Source organism: Oncorhynchus nerka, linkage group LG17 (assembly GCF_034236695.1).
Source record: "Oncorhynchus nerka isolate Pitt River linkage group LG17, Oner_Uvic_2.0, whole genome shotgun sequence".
Lineage (NCBI taxonomy): Eukaryota > Metazoa > Chordata > Actinopteri > Salmoniformes > Salmonidae > Oncorhynchus > Oncorhynchus nerka.
In genome coordinates this window covers 43,647,210-43,671,546 of record NC_088412.1, presented here as the reverse complement: position 1 = coordinate 43,671,546, position 24,337 = coordinate 43,647,210, and the positions used below count along the sequence as shown (strand labels likewise).

At 41.1% G+C, this 24,337-nt stretch overlaps 1 protein-coding gene across 2 annotated transcripts in view; it reads right to left on the bottom strand.

Annotated features, from left to right (window-relative positions):
• Window positions 1-24,337, bottom strand: part of nek7 (NIMA-related kinase 7) — a 141,989-nt gene that overhangs the window by 25,339 nt on the left and 92,313 nt on the right. For both annotated transcript variants that reach the window (XM_029686769.2, XM_029686768.2), the window contains exons 3-7: window positions 22,625-22,765; window positions 5,945-6,007; window positions 3,222-3,332; window positions 1,250-1,358; window positions 1,065-1,172 (exon numbers count right to left, since the gene is read on the bottom strand). In XM_029686769.2, the coding sequence (XP_029542629.1) occupies window positions 1,065-1,172; window positions 1,250-1,358; window positions 3,222-3,332; window positions 5,945-6,007; window positions 22,625-22,765 (532 nt within the window). The remainder of the gene's footprint in view (window positions 1-1,064; window positions 1,173-1,249; window positions 1,359-3,221; window positions 3,333-5,944; window positions 6,008-22,624; window positions 22,766-24,337) is intronic.

The following is a 24,337-nucleotide window of genomic DNA, read 5'->3' as shown; positions in this document are numbered from 1 at the left end:
ATTTACTCCACTACATTCGTAAAGAAAATAATGTACTTTTTACTCCATACATTTTCCCTGACACCCAAAAGTACTCGTTACATTTTGAATGCTGAACAGGAGAGGAAAATTCTCCAATTCCCCCACTTATCAAGAGAACATCCCTGCTCATCCCTACTGCCTCCGATTTGGCGGACTCACTCACAGATGCTTCATTTGTAAATTATGTCTGAGTGTTGGAGTGTGCCCCTGACTCTCCGTAATTTAAAAAACAAGAAAATAGTGCCGTCTGGTTTGCCATATATAAGGAATTTGAAAGTATTTATATTTTTACTCCTGATCCTTAAGTATATATTTTTAAATTACATTTACTTTTGATACTTAAGTATATTTAAAATCAAATACTTGAAAACTTTTACTCAAGTAGCATTTTACTGGGTGAATTTAACTTTTACTTGTGTCATTTTCTGTTTAGGCATCTTTACTTTTACTCAAGTATGACAATTGGGTAATTTTTTCACCACTATGTATCCGGCAGCAGAGGCGAGGTGTGTTTCAGACAGGTTCGCCCAGACAACAGTTCAGAAGTCAGAGGTCAAGGCAACAGGAAGTGACAAACTGGCAATTGAAGAGGTGACAGCCCCTAAGCTGCCATAAGAAGGCCTAAACCCACAGCTTTATAACACACAAATGGTTCTGGGCTGCACCAGCTAATGAAACACATCCCCTCCTTATTGTGTGAGTATGTGCGTGTGTGTATGTTTGGTTTTACTATCATTGTGGGGACCATAAGTCCTCACAAGGATAGTAAATCCATGAAAATTGGACTAGTTGTCTTAATTTTGCTGGTCCCCACAAGGAAAAAGGCTATTTTAGGCTTAGAGGTTAGGTTTAGGGTTAGCGTTACAATTAGGTATAGGGGTTAGGTTTATGGTTAGAAGTTACGGTTTGGGTTAAGGTTAGGTTTAGGAGTTAGGATTTAAGAAAAATAGGATTTTGAATGGGAATCAATTGTTTGGTCCTCACAAGGATAGTCAAACAAAAGTGTTTGTTTGTGTGTGTGTGTGTGTGTGTGTGTGTCTTACCTAAAGAATGGGCAGCGGTGGTTTTAGAGCTGAAGAATCGTCCTAGTCCCAGATCTCCCAGCTTCACCACTCCTGTGGCTGTTATGAACACATTAGCTGGCTTTATATCTGTAGAGAGGACAGGGTAGATAGTTCAAGTTGAAGTTAAAAGTGTGCGCATGTGTGCATGTGCGTGTGTGTAGTACCTCTGTGCATGACCCGTCGGGAGTGCATGTGTTCCAGCGCACTGCACAGCTGGACAAAGTACTTCCACACTGTCCTCTCTGGAATTAACCTCCGCTGCTTCTTGAAGTGCTGCATAGATACACACAGCACAACCATGTCAGACAACATACACAAGCTTAACATACACAACTTACTAGCTAAGCCCCTCGAGTCCCTCTGTATGTATTTGACTCCATCGTTAACATGATGCAGACCTCTCTCTTTTTGCCTCTCTCGCTACCCTCTCCCTGACCTCTCTCTTTCCCCTCGCTCTGCCTCTCTCGGTCCCTTTTTCCTTCTACCCCCCCCCCCCCTCCCTCCCTCACTCTTTCTTTCTCATACCGAGCCCTTTCTCGTTTTCATTATGCTGCGATGGAAAGCACATGAGTTCTCAGAACCAGAGAAAAGGCATTTTGGGGTTATGTTCAAAACACTCACATCTGGTATATAGCTCCTACATATATATGTAAACCAGTCACACACAAACTACACAACACACAATTCCCACAACCCAAACCCCCTCACCCTCCCAGCAGCTCCTAGCGGTCGATTATGACTTCATTCTGATTCAGAGGTCACAGAAACAGTCACCGTGCGACAGGATTACCGGAAATCAATGGTACGAGTGATGGGACAAAGTTTATGCAAACTATCAGCGAGGGCAGCGTAATAGCCAATCGGGTGAGAAATGGACTGGCGAGCTAGCTTTGTTGCTGTGCTGGATGGGATACTGATTGGCAAAAAACTAGCAAAATGGAGCGCAGAGAGAGAATGACGGAACGGAAAAGATAGCGAGAAACGGAGAGAGGAAATGGGAACAATAGTTGAGAAAGAGAGAGTGAACAGGAATGATAGCAAGAAAGTGTGTGTGCACGTGCATCTGTCAGTGTGTGTGCGTGTGTGTGTGTGTGTGTGTGTGTGTGCACTTGCGTCTGTCCCAGCGTGCGTCCCATGTGTGTGCGCTTGCGTAGGTGCACGTGTGTGAAATAGAGAGACCTTGGCCCACATCCAAACAAAGGCAGCATGGTGGGCCATTCTTCCCCTTGCCCCACATTAGCATATCAGAGAAGTGTTTGATGTCAATGGGGAAGCAGAAGAAAGCCTTCCATGCCTTCCACTGCAAAAACTGCACATGCAATATTCTGTAAGTGCATGCAAATCAAGTACCATTTGATTTGATTAGAATCCTGAGATGGTCAGGGCAAGTGCCAGGAAGAGGAAGGGAGAGAAGGGGGGGCACCACAGTGTAAGGATGGTGTATTTACTTCATATTGCGGCAGGGCAGTGAAGGGGGAGCGAGGAGGTTTGTAGTCATGATACCAACCTCTGGACTGGCACAGTTTAATTAGGAAAACAAATGATTTGAAGAGAGGGCAGGAGCGAAGGAAGACCTGTGTGTGTGTGGGTCCGTGTGTGTCAGTACGTGTCTGTGCCCGGGCGTGTGTAGTCTGCCATGTGGTATCTCTCACAGGCAGTGCTAATCGTGCTGTCCTAATTTGCAGTGTGAGACAGCATTGGATGGTTGGACATTGAGAGCTGCAGTAGATGAGTGCTCAGGGCTTGTGGAGATGCTCAGATACACCCTGGCTAGGCATCATTTATACATGGAGAGGCTGCTCTGCCTAGGGTTTTACATACATAACATACCACTAATTTGACACTGGCATGAGTGAAGGATGTGAATACTATGGTTCTGGTGGAGAGTTGTCCTGTATGAGAGATTACAGCAGACAAACACATTTGACATAAGAGTTAAGCAAAAGTAGATCACTATGGCGGCCTACTGTTTATGATCACCGGAGTGGACCATCACTATAGTGGATCGCCAGTAGATCAGCACCAGAGATCATGACTTCAGCGGGTCAACAGGGTAGTAGATCACCAGGGTAGTAGATCACCAGGGTGGATTGCAGTGAGGAAGGTTGACCTGTGTGGGAGCATCAAATATCTTACCTTGATCATCCGGGAGAGGTCACCAGCATCGGCCAGCTCCAACACAATGTTCAGCTCATTCTCCTCAATAAATGATGCATGGTACTTGATCACGTTTGGGTGGTTCAGTTGCTGTGCGAGAGAGAGAGAAACAGAGAGATGGTGAGAGAGGGAAAGAGAGAGAGGGGGGAAAAATAGAGATATAGCGAGAGAGAGCGCGAGAGAATAGATGAGGGAACAATGACTGTTTAACTGGCTCCCAGGGTTTGTAAAGCTTTGTGAAATCAACACATATTTTGTCCCAAGTCTCCAACCAATGACCCCTTCTTACACAGATATAATATACCACACAATGTGACAACGAGTATGTTAAAGTGTTAAAATCCTTTCAAATAACCATTATCAGGTGCTCCTGTGATGTGTAATGTTGTCGGTCATTTGGCTGGCCACGCCGGTGTAGAAACCGCGTAGTTGAATGAGAAGGCTATGGCTTTGTCCTGTGTGTGTGACAGAGCAGTGTGACATGTCAACAACAACCATTGTCTGATTACAACAGGCTGCTGTTCCACACAGCTCTCAACACGCCGCTGGCAGAGAAATAAATAGATCTAGAAAACCCTCTCATTTTCTCAACAGATTATTTCCTGTTGATCGGTCAATAAGTGACTAACCACATCAGGTGCAGTCAGACAGAGAGAGGGGAGGGAGAGAGTGAGAGAGAGCTACAGTAGACGTGTTGTGTGTCAGGGGTTGTGATGTGAGCAGCGAAAGCGGGGCCCAGGCATGCGGTATGACACTGCTCCGACATGATTAAAGAAATGTTCACTCTGTGGACTGATCCACAGGAGAAGCAACGTATACATACTGTACACACACACATACAAACAAACACTGCAGCAGACGTATTTTTGGATCAGGGTTGCAGCTCTGTGATGCGTCATTTCAGAGCAAGAGAAACATCCGTGTGCTCCCCCCCCCCATCCCATCTCTCTCCTTCCCCTACTCACACTGACCCGTGAAGACCCTGGCCATGCTAAGAGATATGACTGTAGATGCTGGCTCCCCAGCTCCAGGCCTAGACAGCTACAGGGTGTGTGTGCAGGCAGGGCCAAGCTTCTGTCCAGTTAGTTCAGGTTAAATGAGGTTAATGTGAGCAGGCTTCAGGACTGCCCGTGAAACAGACTGGAGTAATTGAATCTGAGCCGGACACTGGGACTGGGCTGGGGGTGTACTGCATCTCATCTCACAGAACTCACGTAAGGTTAGGATGGACATAAACTACAACACAAAGGCTGAGAGATGGACAGAGAAATGTGAGAGTGAGCGAGTAACATTGTGCTTCGGCATAATGTGTCAATACGTCATGCCAATGAAGCAAATTTAAATGGAGTCTAAGAGTATAGACAGTCATTCATCAATGTATATACAGTATATGCTTTTTAGCAGACGCCTTTATCCAAAGCGACTTACAGTCATGCGTGCATATATTTTACGTATGGGTGGCCCCGGGAATCAAACCCATAACCCTGGCGGTACAGGCTCTACCAACTGAGCCATACAGGACAACAGGATCATCTAGCCTACACTTTACAAAGCATATGAACAGATAGAGAGACAGACAGAGGACCGTGAGCATGCATGCCAGCATGTGTGTGTGTGTGTGTGTGTCAGGCCCATGGCAGTGTGCATCTCATTACTCTGATTTGGCTGTGTGTCGTGTTGTCCTGTCTACTGGGGTAGAAGGATGGATAGATGGAAGGAAGGCTGGATTCCCCCTGTTCACAATCTGGCCTTGTTAGCCCTGCCCAGTACACACACACACACACACACACACACAGTTGGAATTAACCACCACAACCATTTGCACTCACACAGAAGAGACAGAGCAGAGAAAGCACACACACACTCAAGGAGGAGGGATAAAGAGAGGCGTGAGGGAGAGAGGGGGAGGGATGGAGTGACATATCTTGTGCATCAGCCTCCTGAGCCCTAGAATGGAGGAGAGAGGGGGAAATGGAGGGAGGGAAAAAGAGGGGGCATGTGGCTAAGCCTGGCATAACACCAGTCTCCTCTGTGGTTGGCTAATGCAGACCTCATCAAATCAAAATCAAATCAAATTTTATTGGTCACATACACATGTTTAGCAGATGTTATTGCAGGTGTAGCAAAATGCTTGGTGTGTATGGAGGTGTGCATGGAGGTGTGCATGGAGGTGTGCTAGGAAGAGAGAGTAACGTGTTATGAACAGAGTTAGCAACAACCTGGAGAACACACACACCTCTGATCACCGAGACAGAGGGAGTTATTCAACCTGTCATTAATTTGTTCGTTAGCTTTTGAGACCAGAGACATGCAAAGCATGTTTAAGGTAGTTTGATCAATGATAACACTTCATTTAAAGAAGAAAGACAAAAGAAAGACAAAAAGATGAGGGGCGTGGGGTGGGGCGTGGGAGGGGGGGGACAAAACATCAAAAGACACACAAGGGAGTCTGCTAAATTTCCATGGCGATCCACTATTGCCCCCCTTCTAAACAATACTGAGAAAAAAAAAAAAATGTTTTGGGCATTAAAAAAATAAATAAAATAAATAAAAAAAGAGTCAATGTAAGCCTGGAGGAGTCTCACACACACACACACAAAAGAGGGAGGCACACACACAGCACAGAGAAAGACACACAAACACACTCGCATGCAGGCGTCTGGTACAGATCAATTGTTTTCTCGCTCGCTCTGGTTCTTTACCTTTAGGAGATCTATTTCTTTGATGCAATCTTGCCGAGCTTTGGCATCCATCAAGTCGAATATCTATCAAGAGATCAAAAGGAGAGATTGTTGCAGCATGTTCAAGGAAAGGAGAAAGAGAGAGAAGGAAAAAACACTAATAGAATGACAACAAAACATCATGGCTGCTGATGCTATATGTAATGACACACACACACACACACACACACACACACACACACACACAACCTCTCAGCAGCAGTCAGTGATGCTCTCAGCCACAATAATAACGCATCACCCCATTTCTTCATTCATAAACATTTCAACTATCCTATGACAGTACAATTACCATAATGCTAATTAGACCTATAGCTACAGTACACTACCTTTCACAACTGTGGCTGTTGAACAAGTTGAGACTTGAGACTGAAGGACTTGGTGTTTCCTTAGATTGTAAACGGTCCCGGTCAAAACATATAGATTTAATGGTCTGTCTGTAATAAAGAAATGCTCTGCTTTTTGACACCACACTCCACAAAGCGGGGCGGCAGGTAGCCTAGTGGTTAGAGTGTTGGAGTCTTGTTAGAGTGCAAGATCGAATCCCCGTGCTGACAAGGTAAAAAATCATGTTCCGCCCCTGAACAAGGCAGTTAACCCACTGTTCCTAGGCTGTCATTGAAAATAAGAGTTTGTTGTTAACGGACTTACCTAGTTAAATAAAAAATAAAAAATTTAAAAAGCAAGTCCTTGTCTTGATTCTTTTCCAGTCATATGGTCAAATGCTGCAAAGAAAGACCTAGTTAAGCTGCAGCTGGCCCAGAATAGAGCGGCACGTTTTGCTCTTCCTTGTAATCAGAGGGCTATTATTAATAATATGTGTGCAGTCTCTTTTGGCGAAGAGTTGAGGAAAGACTGACTGCGTCACTTCTTGTTTTTATAAGAAACATTCATGTGTTGGAAATTCCAAATTGCTTGCATCATCAACTGACCCCACCAGACATGCCACCAGGGGTCTTTTCAAAGTCCAGAACAAATTCAAGAAAACAGTGTTATACAGAACCATGAGTGCATGGAACTCCCTTCCACCTCATATAGCGCTATTGAACAGCAAACCTGGTTTCAAAAAACAAATAAAGCACAACGCCTTTCCCCCATGTGACCTACTTGTTGTGTGTATGTACTGACATGTATGTGTAACTGATTGAGGCACACACACACACACACATTTGTAAATGTATGTAAATTGTAAAGTATTTTGTCTGTAATGTATTTCTCGTTATGTGTCGGACCCCAGTAAGACTAGCTCTCGCCATTGGCGTCGGCTAATGGAGATCCTAATAAATCTAATCAAAACCTACTTCGAGTGACATAGGCTAACCTGGGATTGACTTAGAAATTGTTAACCTCTCTAATCTCTCTCTTCTAGGCCTGCATCCAGTCTTCCTCCTCTCTTCCTGGTGTGTGTGGAGTGCGTCAGTGTGAGTGAGTAAGTATGTCAGACGAAGTGACATGTGAAGTAGAGGGAGAGGAAAGGAGTGGAGGAAGGAGAACGTTGGCCTGCTGAGCTAGAGACACCTGCCTCAGCACATGCTGTAAACCACCCCTGCTTACTGTCCTCTCACTTGTAAACTAGTATGTCTAATTATTACCATAAACTATAAATTAATCAATTCATTAATTAATCTCTAAGGACTTATATATATATATATAATGTGTGTGTGTGTGTGTGATATATATATATAACGGGCACAAGCCCGTTATTGGACAAAAATGGTATTCCAAGAAGACCTGACTTACGAGCTATCGTAACAATAACATAAGACAAAAATGTAAATCATAGTAAACAGTTGATTTATCAGAAGGTATGAATCATTTGAGAATCAAATAGAGCCCACTTTGTAACAGAATAATTAGACAACACAATTTATTTATACAATCTACATTCAATTACACTAATAACAATATTTACAAAACAATGGCCATGATCAAGGAAAGGTAGGAAATAGAATGAAAGATAACAAGTGAAGACTTCAAGAATATATGAATATTGAAGGAAAGTTATACTCTAGCCTGTAATCAAAGTCTATTGTGGCCTCTTGGTAGCTCAGCCCGCATGGTGAGAACAAAAGGGGAAGGCTGTGTGTCCTTGTGCTTGTTCTTTTTCTCTGGATTGTGCTCCTTGTGGTGCTCCTTCTTGAGTTGTGTTCCTGTTTGCGCTGTCTGATGGCTCTCTTCTTCATGTTGCAGAGGTAATGATCTGGAGTTGCTTCTCTTTTCCTTGAAGAAGGTTAGCTTATGTGTACGGTTCAGGCTTCACTAGATCTTTAAGTCTTTTTTATTTGATTTAACTAGGCAAGTCAGTTATGAACAGATTCTTATTTACAATGGCGGCCTACACCGGCCAAACACGGCCGACGCTGGGCCAATTGTGCACCGCCCTATGGGACTACCAATCACGGCCGGTTGTGATACAGCCTGGATGTCTAAAGTCCTCACTGAGACTGCTTGTACTTGGGCTCTTCAGTCACAATTAGAAATGTACTAAATTGCAGGTATTCTGTCCTGAAAAGTTACTTTCCCTGTCTTATCAGTTACCATTTCTTGCTAAGGCCCCTAAATGGAGGTTCTTCTTCCCTCCTTTTGAGAAGCTGTTGAGCCCAAAACAGAACTCATCAAGAGAGGCCACAGTGGCTTGTGGGTCTGCATATCCACATGCTTACACCCCCTATAATTTCCTGCAATTCTACATATTTTGACATGGGGTGGAGACAAATGTTCGCAGTTTTTAATATGATAATTGATTACCAATGGGCCAACGGTCGGTAATTCGACCATGCTTACTACAAGTTTAGATAGCTGGCAAATCAAACAAAAAATATTATGCTGGAATTGGCTAATTGAGGGACTGCTGATGAACAACTACATTTCAGAATTGCACTTTGTGCATCTATTATACTAACTCTCAACAGAAAATACAATAATTTAAAATACAGAACACTAACGGACAGGACCCGCAACACAGATCTAAACGAAGAACACCATGACCAAAAGAACAATACAACTATTTAAAACAATAACAATAAAAATACAACTGAAGGGCTCCCAAGCAGCACAGCGGTCTATAGCACTACGAATACAGGCTGCATCACATCAGGCCGTGAGTGGAAGTCCTATAGGGCTGCGCACAATTGGCCCAGTGCCGTTGTGCCTTGCAAAAGTATTCATCCCCATCTGTGTTTTTCCTATTTTGTTGCATTACAACCTGTAATTTAAATGGATTTTTATTTGGATTTCATGTAAATGGACATAGTCAAAATAGTCCGAATTGGCAAAGTGAAATGGAAAAAAATGACTTGTTTCAAAAAAATGTAGGGGGAAAAAACGGAAAAGTGGTCATATATATTCACCCCCTTCGCTATGAAGCCCCTAAATAAGATTTGGTGCAACCAATTACCTCCAGAAATCACATTATTAGTTAGATAAAGTCCACATGTGTGCAATCTAAGCTTCACATGATCTGTCACATGATCTCAGTATATATACACCTGTTCTGAAAGGCCCCAGAGTCTGCAACACCATTAACCAAGGGGCACCACCAAGCAAGCGGCACCATGAAGACCAAGGAGCTCTCCAAACAGGTCAGAGACAAAATTGTGGATTAGTACAGATCAGGGTTGGGTTAAAAAAATATATCAGAAACTTTGAACATCCTACGGAGCGCCATTACATCCATTATTTAAAAAATTAAAGAATATGGCACCACAACAAACCTGCCAAGAGAGAGCCACCTACCAAAACTCATGGACCAGGCAAGGAAGGCATTAATCAGAGGCAACTAAGAGATCAAAGATAACCCTGAAGCAGAGCAGAGATTGGAGTATCTGTTCATGGCACCACTTTAAGCCATACACTCCACAAAGCTGGTCTTTACAGAAGAAAGGCCAGAAAAAAGCCATTGCTTAAAGAAAGAAATAAGCAAACACAGCATGTGGCAGACTCCCCAAACATATGGAAGGAGGCACTCTGGTCAGATGAGACAAAAATGTAGCTTTTTGGCCATCAAGTAAAACGCTACGTCTGGCACAAACCCAACACCTCTCATCACTCCGAGAACACCATCCCCACAGTAAAGCATGGTGGTGGCAGCATCATGCGATGTTTTTCATTGGCAGGGACTGGGAAACTGGTCAGAAATTAAGAAATTATGGATGGCGCTAAATACAGGGATATTCCTGAGGGAAACCGGTTTCAGTCTTCCAGAGATTTGAGACTTGGACAGGGGTTCACCTTCCAGCAGGCCAATGACCCTAAGCATACTGATTAAGCAACACTCGAGTGGTTCATTGGGAAACATTTAAATGTATTGGAATGGCCTAGTCAAAGCCCAGTGCCAAGCTTATAGAGACATACCCCGAGAGACTTGTAGCTGTAATTTCTGCAACAGGTGGCTCTACAGAGTATTTACTTTTTTTGGGGGGGTTGTTATGCACGCTCAAGTTTTTTTAATTTTCTTATTTCTTGTTTGTTTCACAATAAAAAATATTTGGCATCTTCAAAGTCGTAGGCATGTTGTGTTAATCAAATGATACAAACTCCCCAAAAATATATTTTAATTCCAGGTTGTAAGGCAAGAAATTTGTAAAAATGCCAAAGGGGGTGAATACATTCACAAGCCACTGTAGTCACTATATTATGGTCAATATATCCAATGGGTGTGGATACAGCTTTAGAACAAAGTTCTGCAGAATTAGTAAAGATATGATCAACACACTTGGATGATGTAGTTCCTGTACTGTTTGTAAACACTCTGGTTGGTTGATTGATAACCTGAGCCAGATTAGAGGCACTGGTTAAAGTAGGAAGCTTCTGCTTGAGTGGACAGCTTGGTCACCTAGAAAACAGGCCCCTCTTAACATCACACACATCAAGAATTTCACACATATTATCCAGATCATGACTGTTAGCAACTGTTGTCCAATAGCAGCACCCAAAAGGAGAAGCTTTTGATGAGGCAGGTGAATCAGCAACCACAACACTACAACAACATTAGATATGAGATCCTCTCTAACCTTTGCACATGTCCAGAGTCATATTCCTGTAACAACACCTCCCCCGTTACATTCCTGTATTACTACTGCTGTATAAAATGAATTATCTAAGTGAGTCTCAGAGATAGGCAGTATATGAATGTTAGTTATTTTATTGTAAGTTATTTTCTTGAACTTTATTTCTAAGGCTACATATATTTATATGGGCTATCTATTCTTAGCACTTTTCTGGGTAGCTTGTCAGACATAATATGGAGGAAAAAACTAGGGCTGTCCCCGAAAAAAAAAAAAAAAATCTTGGTCGACCGAAAGTTGTCTGTTCTTTCAACCAAACGAGTGGTCAACATTTTTTTACTTGTATTTTTCCATATATAGACACACCCTATGTGTTTCAATAAAATGAACTACATTAATTGAGCTGGTCTGATGCTTTAAGCTTAGCATTTGATGAAATAAGACAAATGTCTCAGGAGGGTGCCAGGGATCTAGATAACCAGAACAAAAAAACCTTAACCTGACCCAACTGTTCTCCTCCCGCTCGTGCTGACTGCCGCAGATTCCGCCATTACTCTCCTGAAGTTGCCGGCAACCTTTCTCATGTGGAATGCCAATTTATCTTACCAATCCTACCGATCTGCATGCCAGTTATGGTTTTCATATGCACATTATGGTGAAACAGTTTAATTTAATTTATAATGTCTTCATGTCTCAATCAGTCATGTGGTTAATAAAAATTAAATCCAAATCTAAATGGATAAATCTAAAAAGTAACTTATATTGCCAACTATGTAAAAAATAGCCTACATAAAGCCAACAAATAAAAACATTGTAGTCTGCAGGTAGAAAATATCCTGATAAAAATAAATATCCCCCAAAAAAATCACACTCACTACTATAGGCCTACTTCTATTCATGTGAGTCCTTACTCAACATTAACAGGAGAGCTCCAAACAAAAGACAAATGACTAAATTGACAAAAACTCAAAGATGGAATGAAATTAACCTAAACTTGTTTCTCACAAGTGTAGCATAGGTTGTGCACTCTGCAAACAATGTATCCACTCCGGCAATGATAACAGGAAGACTGCAATAATAATACTGAACACATTAACCTCTTATGGCTGCAGGGGCAGTATTGAGTAGCTTGGATGAAAGGAGCCCAGAGGTGCCCAGAGTAAACAGCCTGTTCCTCAGGCCCAGTTGCTAATATATGCATATTATTGTTAGTATTGGATAGAAAACACACTAAAGTTTCTAAAACTGTTTGAATGATGTCTGAGTATAACAGAATTCATATGGCAGGCAAAAACCTGAGAAGAAATCAGAGGTTGGTCGATTTTCAACCCAGCCCCTATTGAATACACAGTGGGATAATGGTTATATTGCACTTTCTAAGGCTTCCAACCTTCTTTAGAAACTTGAATGAGGCTTCTACTGTATTGTGGGTCCAGATGAGAGCTCTTTGAGTCAGTGGTCTGGCAGAGAACCAGGTCCTGGTCATGCGCATTTCACATGATAGCGACCTGCGTTCCATGGCTTTCTACAGACAATGGAATTCTCCAGTTGGAACGTTATTGAAGATTTATGATAAAAACATCCTAAAGATTGAATCTGTACTTAGTTTGACAAGTTTCTTCGACCTGTAATATAACTTTTTGAAGTTTTCGTTGGACCAGCACGAGCGTTTGGATTTGTGTACTAAACACGCTAACAAAAGTAGCTACTTTGACATTATCGAACGAAACAAACATTTATTGTGGAAATTGGATTCCTGAGAGTGCATTCTGATGAAGATCAAAGGTAAGGGAATATTTATTATGTTATTTCTGTTCACTCCAACATGGTGGATAATTATAGAATTTTTTTCTGAGCGCCGTCTCAGATTATTGCATGGTTTTCTTTTTCCGTAAATTTTGTAAAAAATCCGACACAGCGGTTGCATTAAGGAGAGGTATATCTATATTTCCATGTCTAACAATTGTATTTATTGACATTTATAATGCGTATTTATGTAAAATGATGTGGCTCTCTGCAATATCACCGGATGTTTTTGGAACTACTGAACGTAATGCGCCAATGTATACTGAGATTTTTTTATATAAATATGAACTTTATCAAACAAAACAGATGTATTGTGTAACATGAAGTCCTATGAGTGTCATCTGATGAAGATCATCAAAGGTCAGTGATTTATTTTATCTCTATTTGTGCTTTTTGTGACTCCTCTCTTTGGCTGGAAAAATGGCTGAATTTTTCTGTGAGTTGGTGGTGACCTAACAATCGTTTGTGGTGCTTTCGCTGTAAAGCCTATTTGAAATCGGACACTGTGGTTGGATTAACAACAAGATTATCTTTAAAACGGTATAAGATACATGTATGTTTGAGGAATTTTAATTATGAGATTCTGTTGTTTTGAATTTGGTGCCCTACACTTTCACTGGCTGTTGTCATATCGATCCGTTAACGGAATTGCAGCCCTAAGAAGTTTTTAACCCCTCTGAGCACGGAACCCGCTAGCGGGCTGAAATTCCACAACATACGGTGATCGCTACATAAATAGTCATATTAAACATTCATGAAAATACAAATGTCTCACATGTATCGAAAGCCTAGAATCTTGCTAATCCAACTTCGTTGTCAGATTTAAAAAGCGATTTACTGAGACAAAACACAATGCGATTATCTGAGCATAGAGCCCCATAAAAAACAAACATTTCAACAAGCACAGGTGTAAAGAAAACACAAACTGCATTAAAATAAATCGTTTACCTTTGATGATCTTCCTCTGTTTGCAATCCCAATGCTCACTGTTACACAATGAATGATCTTTTGTTTGATAAAATCCGTTTTTGTAACCTAACACAAAACATTTTGTGAACCGCTTGTGTCGTGAATTCCGTCTCATTCTATTTGATGACACATTCCAGGTAAATAACCCACACAGAACGTAACTTTTCCAGTCATGTTTGGTTTCACTGCAATCAACTGGTTTGTTTGTAACACAATCAAATAGATGGGCCATTTCGCGGGACGTATTGACTGAGAGAAACCGATTTGAAGACAACAAGTCATGACATCATTGTGCACCAATGATTTGCCCACTGTTTCGTTGATTGACTGTCTTTTTAACCCAATGACCACTTATCGTCTTGAAATCTAGCTGGGTAGATAGCCAATGAGCTGAGGAACACTGCAATATGCAATGGTTATGTGTTGGAAGACCAACCCATGTAGGAAACTCCTGCGTAAAGATGGTCATTCGCCATTGAACAGTCATACTGGAAGGAGCCAAGCTTGTGGCGCACAGCCCTTTTTCGGTAGCGAGCATCTTCAGCTGTTTATATATCGAACATCATGGCGAATAAGTCAGGGAAAGCTAAATCTAAGACTACATATACGAATGTAGACAAAAATTTGAGGAAATTGATCGTGACAGTGAAACAGATCTTCTTTTGGAAGAAGATTCAGCTAGCGACCATAGCTTGACTCCAAAATGGAAGCATATTTTTTGAACGGCGAGGACATCGTTTTGGACTGGTAAGTTCTTCTAAATGCTAATGCCGTTGTTTGAAATTAATAATATAAAATATTCTTTGTGATTTTTAAAAACATTTTATGTGCAATATATAAAAATGTAATGAAATGTGTAAAGTACACATTGTCTATGCGTTGTGGGTGGGGGTGTTTGTATGTATGTGAATGACCGTTAGCCTATGTTGTGTGTGTGTGTGTGTGTGTGTGTGTGTGTGTGTGTGTGTGTGTGTGTATATTATATAGAATGGAGTAGAATGTAACAGCAAACCCACACATCGCAACACAGCGACCATGCTTCCTCCTCTCAGTCTACATATTATGGATTAGAGAGAGCATGGTTGATATGCGTTTGTGCCGCTCCACCCCACCCTCACATGAAATAGCCTATTTGAGGTTGTTGAGGAGAGGGCAGGCCCACTACAATGGCCAAAGTGAAATGGAACAGCACTATGTATATCTGTTTATTATACCTGTTGATACAGGGCTCATATGTGAAACTATTCTAACTGAACATTTTCTTTCACAGTGACACTGACTCTGAATGGGAGCCCCCAGTGTCAAGGTGTCTATCCCCCACTGAAGCTGGTTCATCCAGCCGGACACCTGTTGTCTCCGGCTCCACACCTCACGGGCCATCTAGAGGTGTGAAGGCACTGACAAAGAAGCGGAGGAGGGGAAGTGTGCCACCTGCTAACGAAGGGACAGCAGGGCGTTGGCACACTGTCCTAGAAGATGATGTGGAGCCACCTCAACCAACATTTAGGCCGAAAAGGGAGCCAGGACCTCAGGTGAGTATGACATCAACTTACAGCCCCTTCAGCTTTTTCAGCTGTTTTTCACCCAATCCGTTTTCGAGTCGCTTGGGTCTAACTCGAATAAGTATGGGGAGAAGAAGCAAGCAGGCAAAAAGGTAACATGGAAGCCCATATCCATGTCAGACTTTTTCTGCTACCTTTCACTGGTCGTCTACATGGGACTGGTGAAGCTGAAAAGCCTGAGGGACTACTGGAAAACATCATCTCTCTACCAACTGCCTTTCCCCATGACTGTTATGTCTTGCAAAAGGTTTCTGGTTATTTCACAGACGCTTCATATCAGTAACCCAAAGGATGACCGTGCCTCTACACCTGCATTGCTTGCTGTTTGGGGTTTTAGGCTGGGGCTATATAAATAGATTTGATAGAGGACTGAGGGTCTTCCGAATATTGAAAGTGTGTAAATAGTTACCCATGTTATTTTGTAAATGTATATATATATATATCATATATATCATTAATATAATATATATAATATAATATATATATATACACTTTCAATATATATATATATATATATATATATATATACAAAACAACATGGGTAACTATTTACACACTTTCAATATATATTGAAAGTATATTGAAAGTGTATATATTTATAATATATATTATATTATATATATATATATATATCTACAAAATAACATGGGTAACTATTTACACACTTTCAATATTCGGAAGACCCTCACTCTATCAAATCAAGCCTAAAACCCCAATATATATAATATATAATATATATATATACATATATATTTTCCACCATAATTCCTACAATGTGATTTTCAATTTTTTTTCCCTCATTTTGTCTGTCATAGTTGACGTGTACCTATGATGAAAAGTACAGGCCTCTCATCTTTTTAAGTGGGAGAACTTAATTGGTGGCTGACTAAATACTTTTTGCCCCACTGTATATATTATATATTTTTTTCACTTTTTTTTTAACAATAATTTTTTTTTATACCTTTTTTCCCCCATTTCTTTTCCTCAATTTTTGGGGGAGGTGTGTTAGAATACCATTTTGGTATTTTGTATATAGTTATTTGTTTCAAAATATATATTGTGGGACACCTGGGTGACCTCATGATATGTCATGTAGCACACTCATTTTGGAAGTTATCATTCTGAAAACAAGTACTGTTGCCCTCTTATATTTTTCACTTTTCCCAATCATCCATTGTTTTATCTTGTTCATTTTAAAAACCAGATGTTTTTTTCTATTAAACCAGATCTATTGTGTGTTATTCTCCTACATTCATATATATGCATATCCTTGGTTCTGTGCCTGAGCTACAGGCTGTTAGATTTGGGTATGTCTTCAGGCGGAAATTGTACAAAGTAGGGGGGGAGCTGCAAGAGGTTCCAGTTAAGGATAGGCAGAATACTGCCCCCTTTGGAGGAATTGCGTGCCCATAGTAAACTGGGAAAAAAATCTGTCCAAAATTGCTAATATATGCATATAATAATAATTATTGGATAGAAAACACTCTAAAGCTTCTAAAACCGTTTCAATTATGTCTGTAAGTATAGCAGAACTCACAGGGCAGGAAATCTCTCAAACAATTTTTGGAGTACTAAAAGTTGGGGCAACTTTGACGTCATCGCCCCCACCCTTCCCAACCAGCTATGGATCTGGAGACACTTTCTATGTCTTCCACTAGATGTCCTCATTCAGTACAGCGTTTAATTGTGCAAATCCCGCGGGAAAAGACTGAGTATCACGAGAAAATTCAAGGTTACGGGAGCGCGCTTCTTGAAGACACGACCCTTTGAGCACGTTCGCCTGAGAGATTAGATAATAGTTTTGCACGTTTAGAACATCCTAAAGCTCGATTCTGCACTTAGTTTGACCAGTTTAGTCGACATATAATATGTAATTTTGAAGTTTTGATGCGCAACCCCTCGAGACCAGAGTTCATTTTGGCTGCATTTCAGCCGGAATTTGTCGCGTTTGCTAACACAAACACACACGACTTGAAACCAAACGCTGTTTTGGGTAAGTATGAGTCCTTCCACTACATTCTGATTGAAGACCATCAAAGGTAAGGGAATATTTATGTTGTAATTTTGTGTTTCTGTTGACTCCAACATTGCAGAGAAATATTGCTTACGTCTGAGCGCCGTCTCAGATTATTGAATAGTGAGCGATTTCTGTAACGTGAAAAATAAATGTGACAAAGCGATTGCATTAAGAAGCAGTGTATCTTTCTAACTATATGTAGAACATGTATATTTAGTCAAAGTTCATGATGTGTATTGCTGTTATCTGGCGGAGTTATATATAATTTCTCCGGATATTTTTAAGCATTTTCTGAACATTGCGTCAATGTAAACGGTGATTTATGGATATAAATGGCATACTATTGAAAAAAACAAATGTACTGTGTAACATGTCCTATTACTGTCATCTGATGAAGATTTTCAAAAGGTTAGTGAATTATTTTTCTTTTAATCCTGCGTTTGTGATTGCATCTATTGTTCGACAAAATGGCTGTATATCGGCTGTGTCTTTGGTGGTGGTTTGACATAAATATGTGCTATGTTTTCGCCATAAAACATTTTAGAAATCTGACACGCTGGCTAGATGAACAAGGTGTTTATCTTTCATTTGAGCTATTGGACTTGTTAATGTGTGGAGGTTAAATATTTCAAAGAAAATTTTTGCATTCTGTGCGCCACTGTTTCAGTTGAGCGGGGGGTGTGGTACCCCTAGGGGGACCTGTACCGTTAACAAGTTTTTAACAAACCTCCAGACGAGCTTCAATGCCATACAACACTCCTTCCGTGGCCTCCAACTGCTCATAAATGCAAGTAAAACTAAATGCTCTTCAACCGATCGCTGCCCGCACCCGCCGGCCCATCTTGCATCACCACTCTGGATGGTTCGACTTATGTGGACAACTACAAAAACCTAGGTGTCTGGTTAGAGTGTAAACTCTCCTTAAAGACTCACATTAAGCATCTCCAATCCAAAATTAAATCTAGAATCGGCTTCCTATTTCGCAACAAAGCATCCTTCCCTCATGCTGTCAAACATACCCTCGTAACACTGACTATCCTACCGATTTGACTTCGGCGATGTCATTTTCAAAATAACCTCCAACACTCTACTCAGCAAATTGGATGTAGTCTATCACAATGCCATCCGTTTTGTCACCGAAGCCCCAAATACTACCCACCACTGCGACCTGTATGCTCTCGTTGGCTGGCCCTCGCTACATATTCATCGCCAAACCCACTGGCTCCAGGTAATCTATAAGTCTTTGCTAGGTAAAGCCCCACCTTATCTCAGTTCACTGGTCACCATAGCAGCACCCACCCGTAGCACGCGCTCCAGCAGGTATATTTCACTGGTCATCCCCAAAGCCATTTCCTCCTTAGGCCACCTCTCCTTCCAGTTCTCTGCTGCCAATGACTGGAATGAATTGCAAAAATTACTGAAGCTGGAGTCTTATATATCCCTCACTAAATTTAAGCATCAGCTGTCAGAGCAGCTTACCGATCATTTCAGCTGTACACAGCCCATCTGTAAAGAGCCCACCCAACTACCTCATCCCCATATTGTTACTTATTTTTTTGCTCCTTTGCACCAAATCTCTACTTGCACGTTCATCTTCTGCACATCTATCATTCCAGTGTTAATTGCTAAATGGTAATTATTTCGCCACTATGGCTTATTTATTTCCTTACCTCCCTAATATTAATATATTTGCACACTATGCATATAGACTTTCTATTGTGTTATTGACCGTACGTTTGTTTATCCCATGTGTAACTCTGTTGTTTGTGTCGCACTGCTTTGCTTTATCTTGGCCAGGTCGCAGTTGTAAATGAGAACTTGTTCTCAACAAGCCTACCTGGTTAAATAGAAGGTGGAAAAAATAAATAAGTAAAAGATTTGGCATGGGTCCCCAGATCCTCAAAAAATTCTACAGCTGAACAATCGAGAGTGTCCTGACCGGTTGCATCACCGGCTCGTATGGAAACTGCTCGGCATCTGACCGTTAGGCGCTACAGAGGGTAGTGCATACGGCCCAGTGCATCACTGGGGCCAAGCGTCCTGCCATCCAGGACCTATATACTAGGCGGTGTCAGAGGAAGGCCCAAACAATTGTCAAAGACTCCAGTCACCCAAGTCATAGACTGTTCTTCCCTCACCTACACGGCAAGCGGTTCGGGAACGCCAAGTCTAGGACAAAAAGGCTCCTTAAACAGCTTCTACCCCAAAGACATCTGGACACCTAATCAAATGGCCACCTGGAATATTTACATTAACACTCCCCCTTTGTTTTTACACTGCTGCTACTCACTGTTAACCATCTATGCATAGTCACTTCACCCCTACCTACATGTACAAATGACCTTGACGAACCTGTAACCCTGCACATTGACTCGGTACCAGTACCCGCTGTATATAGCCTCATTTTTGTATTTTATTATGTTACTTTTTAATTATTATTTTTTTACTTTCGTTAATGTAGCAAATATTAACTCTTTCTTGAACTGCATTGTTGGTTAAGGGATGGTAAGTAAGCATTTCACGATAAGGTCTTATACCCGTTGTATTCGGCTCATGTGACAAATAAAATTTGATTTGATAGCTAGCTGTATTGATAATCACAAGCGTGGTTCTCGGTAAAGTGAACCCATTGACATACTCATCTTGTGATGTTGCTTAGACGAGGAGGTAAATTGTTGTGGGTTGACTAGCTAAAGAAAGAGCTGTGTCTGTGAACACACACACACACAACGTGAATTAGCATACAGAGTAATTCTATATTTTTAGAGCCATAATGCACCTTATAAACATAGAAATGTGTGTTCAACAATTTACTTCAGGTGACATGATGGTGGAAACTACTGTATGTGTCACTAGAGTGTGGCAAGCACTCCCATGTGATAAAGGAATAATCCGAAGACACTAGTTTCCTACTTTCTGAGCCAACCTTCTACAGTCTATAGAGGGAATCTGTAAATGAAGACTGTCACACCACCACCAGACATGAACACTGACAGTTGAATCTAGTTAGACAAGTCGGTCTTCCAGCACTCTGTTTAACACATACACATATTAATAAAGCATTTCAATAATGCAGTAAACCCAAATAAAGACACGGTTAAATATTAAATACAGAGATAGTAGAGAGTAGTGTTGTCAAGACACAAACATTTTACTAACAATATAATACCAGGCCAAGTATCACGATAACCAAGTAGTATTGTTTGTTCACAATGCCTGGAGTAGAAGGAGAAATGTACTGTTTGTGTAGTGTGGCTAGATGGTATCTGTACTTTCCATGATTATTGTATGCCTATAATTTGTAAAAATGTTATTTTGTTTTGAGTACAAGGAAAATGGTATGTATTTAGTAGTGTCTTGAAAGCTCATATGGGCTGGGCACCGGTAGGTGTAAGACACTTAAATAAATCATATCCATCAAAATCACAAAATATTGTGATACAATTCAGAGGGGCGTCAGTGTCCTTGTCCTGTTCCCTACCCAGAACACTTGTTCCCGTTTTATAAATGTAATGCGCATGTGCTATGCAAAAATACTGTAACTGATATTCACAATTCAACTCAATACAACACATATTGAATTAACTTCACACTGTTCACTGTAAAATAGAATAATGCATAGAAAGGCTGATTTGCTCATATTTGCAGAAGCCTACCCGTGATTTGGCTGGAGGAATGAATATACATGCATTATGGTCTGCATGTCATTGTGGCAGTAAGGGGAAAACACTGAAATCCTCTTTACTCTTCAGTTAACAGAGAAGAATCTCCCTCCCTCAAACTTCTCCCAACTTTAAAAGGATTAGGCACCAAACAGAATTTAAGGAACACCAGAAAGAGGTAGTTTTATATATATATATATATAGTTTAGGCTTACATTAGGCTTATATAAATCCTACCTTTGAAGCACATCTCATGAGTAGCAGACTATTTTACTTTACTCGTGTCAATCTAATTTGCCTAGAGCTAATGTCAAGTTAATAGGTTGTTAGCTAGCTCGGTAACATGAATGAACAACAGGATTAGTTTAAAATGGCCTGCGACATGGTTTGTGAAATTTGATTAAAAATGCGTGCGAAATCGTACAGGGAGAAAAAAAAAGGGAACTCTGGTAATATGGGTCATATTTTTCTAACCTTCTGGGCTAGACACGCTTTTCTTCTGGGCTAGACACGCTTTTCTTCTGGGCTAGACACGCTTTTCTTCTGGGCTAGACACGCTTTTCTTCTGGGCTAGACACGCTTTTCTTCTGGGCTAGACACGCTTTTCTTCTGGGCTAGACACGCTGTTTTCGTTGCTGTAAAAGCTGCAAACACGCCTGTCATGAAGTTAATTCCATTTTCCTCTGACGAGCGAACTTGCAATTGCAAAGCCTACTCAGACTGGCCTGTGCTCTTGGTTATACCAGGCGATGAACTGATACAATGTATCAACTTTGCTCGCTCTGCACACTGCTCTAATGTAAAACATGTACAAATGTAACAACAGAAGACATCAGGGTCTGCAACCCCGCTCTCCATCATGGCTAAATTATATTTAAAACATTTATGGAGGAATAGATGCAAAGGAAGAGCGGACGGAGAGACATGCAGGTAGGTGAGTGATGGCTGGAAAGAGATACTATACATGATACGCATGAAAGTGAAGTGGACATTATTGGACCGGTATATCGTGTATACACTAGTATAGAGTAATGATCGCAAAGCAGGATGAACTACAAAAGTATATTTCCTAAAGAAAATGTGTGTGTGCTTGTCTTAAAGTATTTGTGGTTGTAGAATAAGTCACAGTAGTGTTAATGACTGCAGTGACTGGTAACGGTAGTGACTGGTTATAGTTGAAAAAGTAGGTAGATGGAAATATTGATCGATTGAGTGATTGATTAGATAGACTGAAAGTTAGTTTGGTGCCTCTAGTTCAAGAGTTACCACTACTGTTGGTGGATTATTTTTATGCTAATCATTTTATGGCCACAACATTTTTCAAGCAGTTAAAGCACTAGGGCGAGCGGAAGAAGGCAAATTATAATAATATGAGTATGTGCCATTTCTAGAGTGGTCTTGCATTCAGCAAGTACACTAATACATTTGATAAATTAGTCAGCTAACTTTGATAAACATTCAGATATAGATGTTGATTTGAACTAGAAAATATTAAGTAGTTTAAGAATATGTAGGAAAATTGGTGACATCAAACCCCTGAAATGTGTCCTTGGGTATCTTGAAAGGTGGGGGAAATATTATGGTGTGTGCTATGTGTGCGCGCGTGTGTGAGGCTCTCTCACCTGAACCTTCTTGAGGGCCATGGAGGTGTTGTCCATCAGGTACCTGGCCCGGTACACCTCACTGAACTGGCCCCGCCCAATCTTCTTCTCAATCTGGAAGTTAGCCAGAGAGTTGTGGCCCATGTCCGGCTGAAGCGGCTTCTGCAAGGCCGACACAGAAAACACACAGTCACACACGTAGGCCTACACCCCTGATGCCTTCCCTTGCAGTTATGCTTAGAGTTTTACAGCATGTTGAACATGGAATGGTTTACAATAGATTGTGTGATAAAGCAGAATCCATCTCATCTCATCTCCTAGTTTTTCTGCTGAACATGGCATTTCCTGTCCAGAAAAACAACATTAAACTTAGTGATTATTTATGCATATTTACAGTTAAAGGGATAATTCAGGATTTGCCAATGAGGCCCTTTATCTACTTCCCCCAGCATCAGATGAACTCGTGGATATCATTTCTATGTCTCTGCGTGCAGAGGTGGAAGTTGCTAACGCTAGTTAGCACAATGACTGGAGGTCTATGGGTATCTGCTAGCAGCTTTTGCCTACCTGATATATACTGAACAAAAATATAAACGCAGCATGTAAAGTGCTGATCCATGTATCATGAGCTGGAATAAAAGTTACCTGAAATGTATCTCAAATGTTGTGCACAAATTAGTTTGCATCCCTATTAATGAGAATTTCTCCTTTGCCAAGATAATCCATCCACCTGACAGGTGTGGCATATCAAGAAGCCGAATAAAGAGCATGATCATTACACAGGTGCATCTTGTGATGGGGACAATACTAGGCCACTCGAAAATGTGCAGGTTTGTCAACGTTGTTTAAGAGAATTTGGCAGTACGTCCAACCGGCCTTACAACCGCAGACCATGTGTAACCACACCAGCCCAGGACCTCCACATCTGACTTCTTTACCTGCGGGATCATCTGAGGTCTATTTCTGTCTGTAATAAAGCTTTTTTTGTGGGGAAAAACCAGCTGCGCCCCTGCCCAGTCAAGTGAAATCGATAGATTAGGGCCGAATGAATATATTTAAATTGACTGATTCCTTCTATGAATTGTAACTCAGCATAATCTTTGAAATTGATGCAACATGCATTTATATTTTTGTTCAGTATAGAATACCTCAGGGTAAGCTGCAGACCCTTTTATCCACCAAGAGAATTCTCATCCGAAATTATCACTGCTGTCTACATCCCTCCACAAGCCAGCACCATTCTCGAACCATAGGCAAACAAGAAACCGCTCACTCAGAGGCAGTGTTTCTGGAGACTTAAAACCGCCCTACCTCACTTCTACCAACAAGTCTATTGCGCCACTAGGGACGCTAAAACTCTAATTCTTAAACTTTTATTCTACCCCCAAAAACACATACAAGGCCCTCCCTCATCCTCCCTTCAGCAAATCTGACCATGACTCCATTCTCCTGCTTCCTATTTACAAAAGAATGCTCAAACAAGAAGTACCAATGATGGGATCAATACGGAAGTGATCAGATGAAGGAGACGCGAGGCTACAAGACTGTTTTGCTAGTACAAACTTGGATATGTTCCGGGATTCATCCGATAGCATTGAGGAGTTTACCACAACAGTTACGGGCTTCATCAATAAGTGCATAGACAGCGTTGTCCCCACAGTAAGAATGTATCCAAACCAAAAACCATGGATTTACAAGCAATATCCACACTGGGCTAAAGGCTAGAGCTACCGC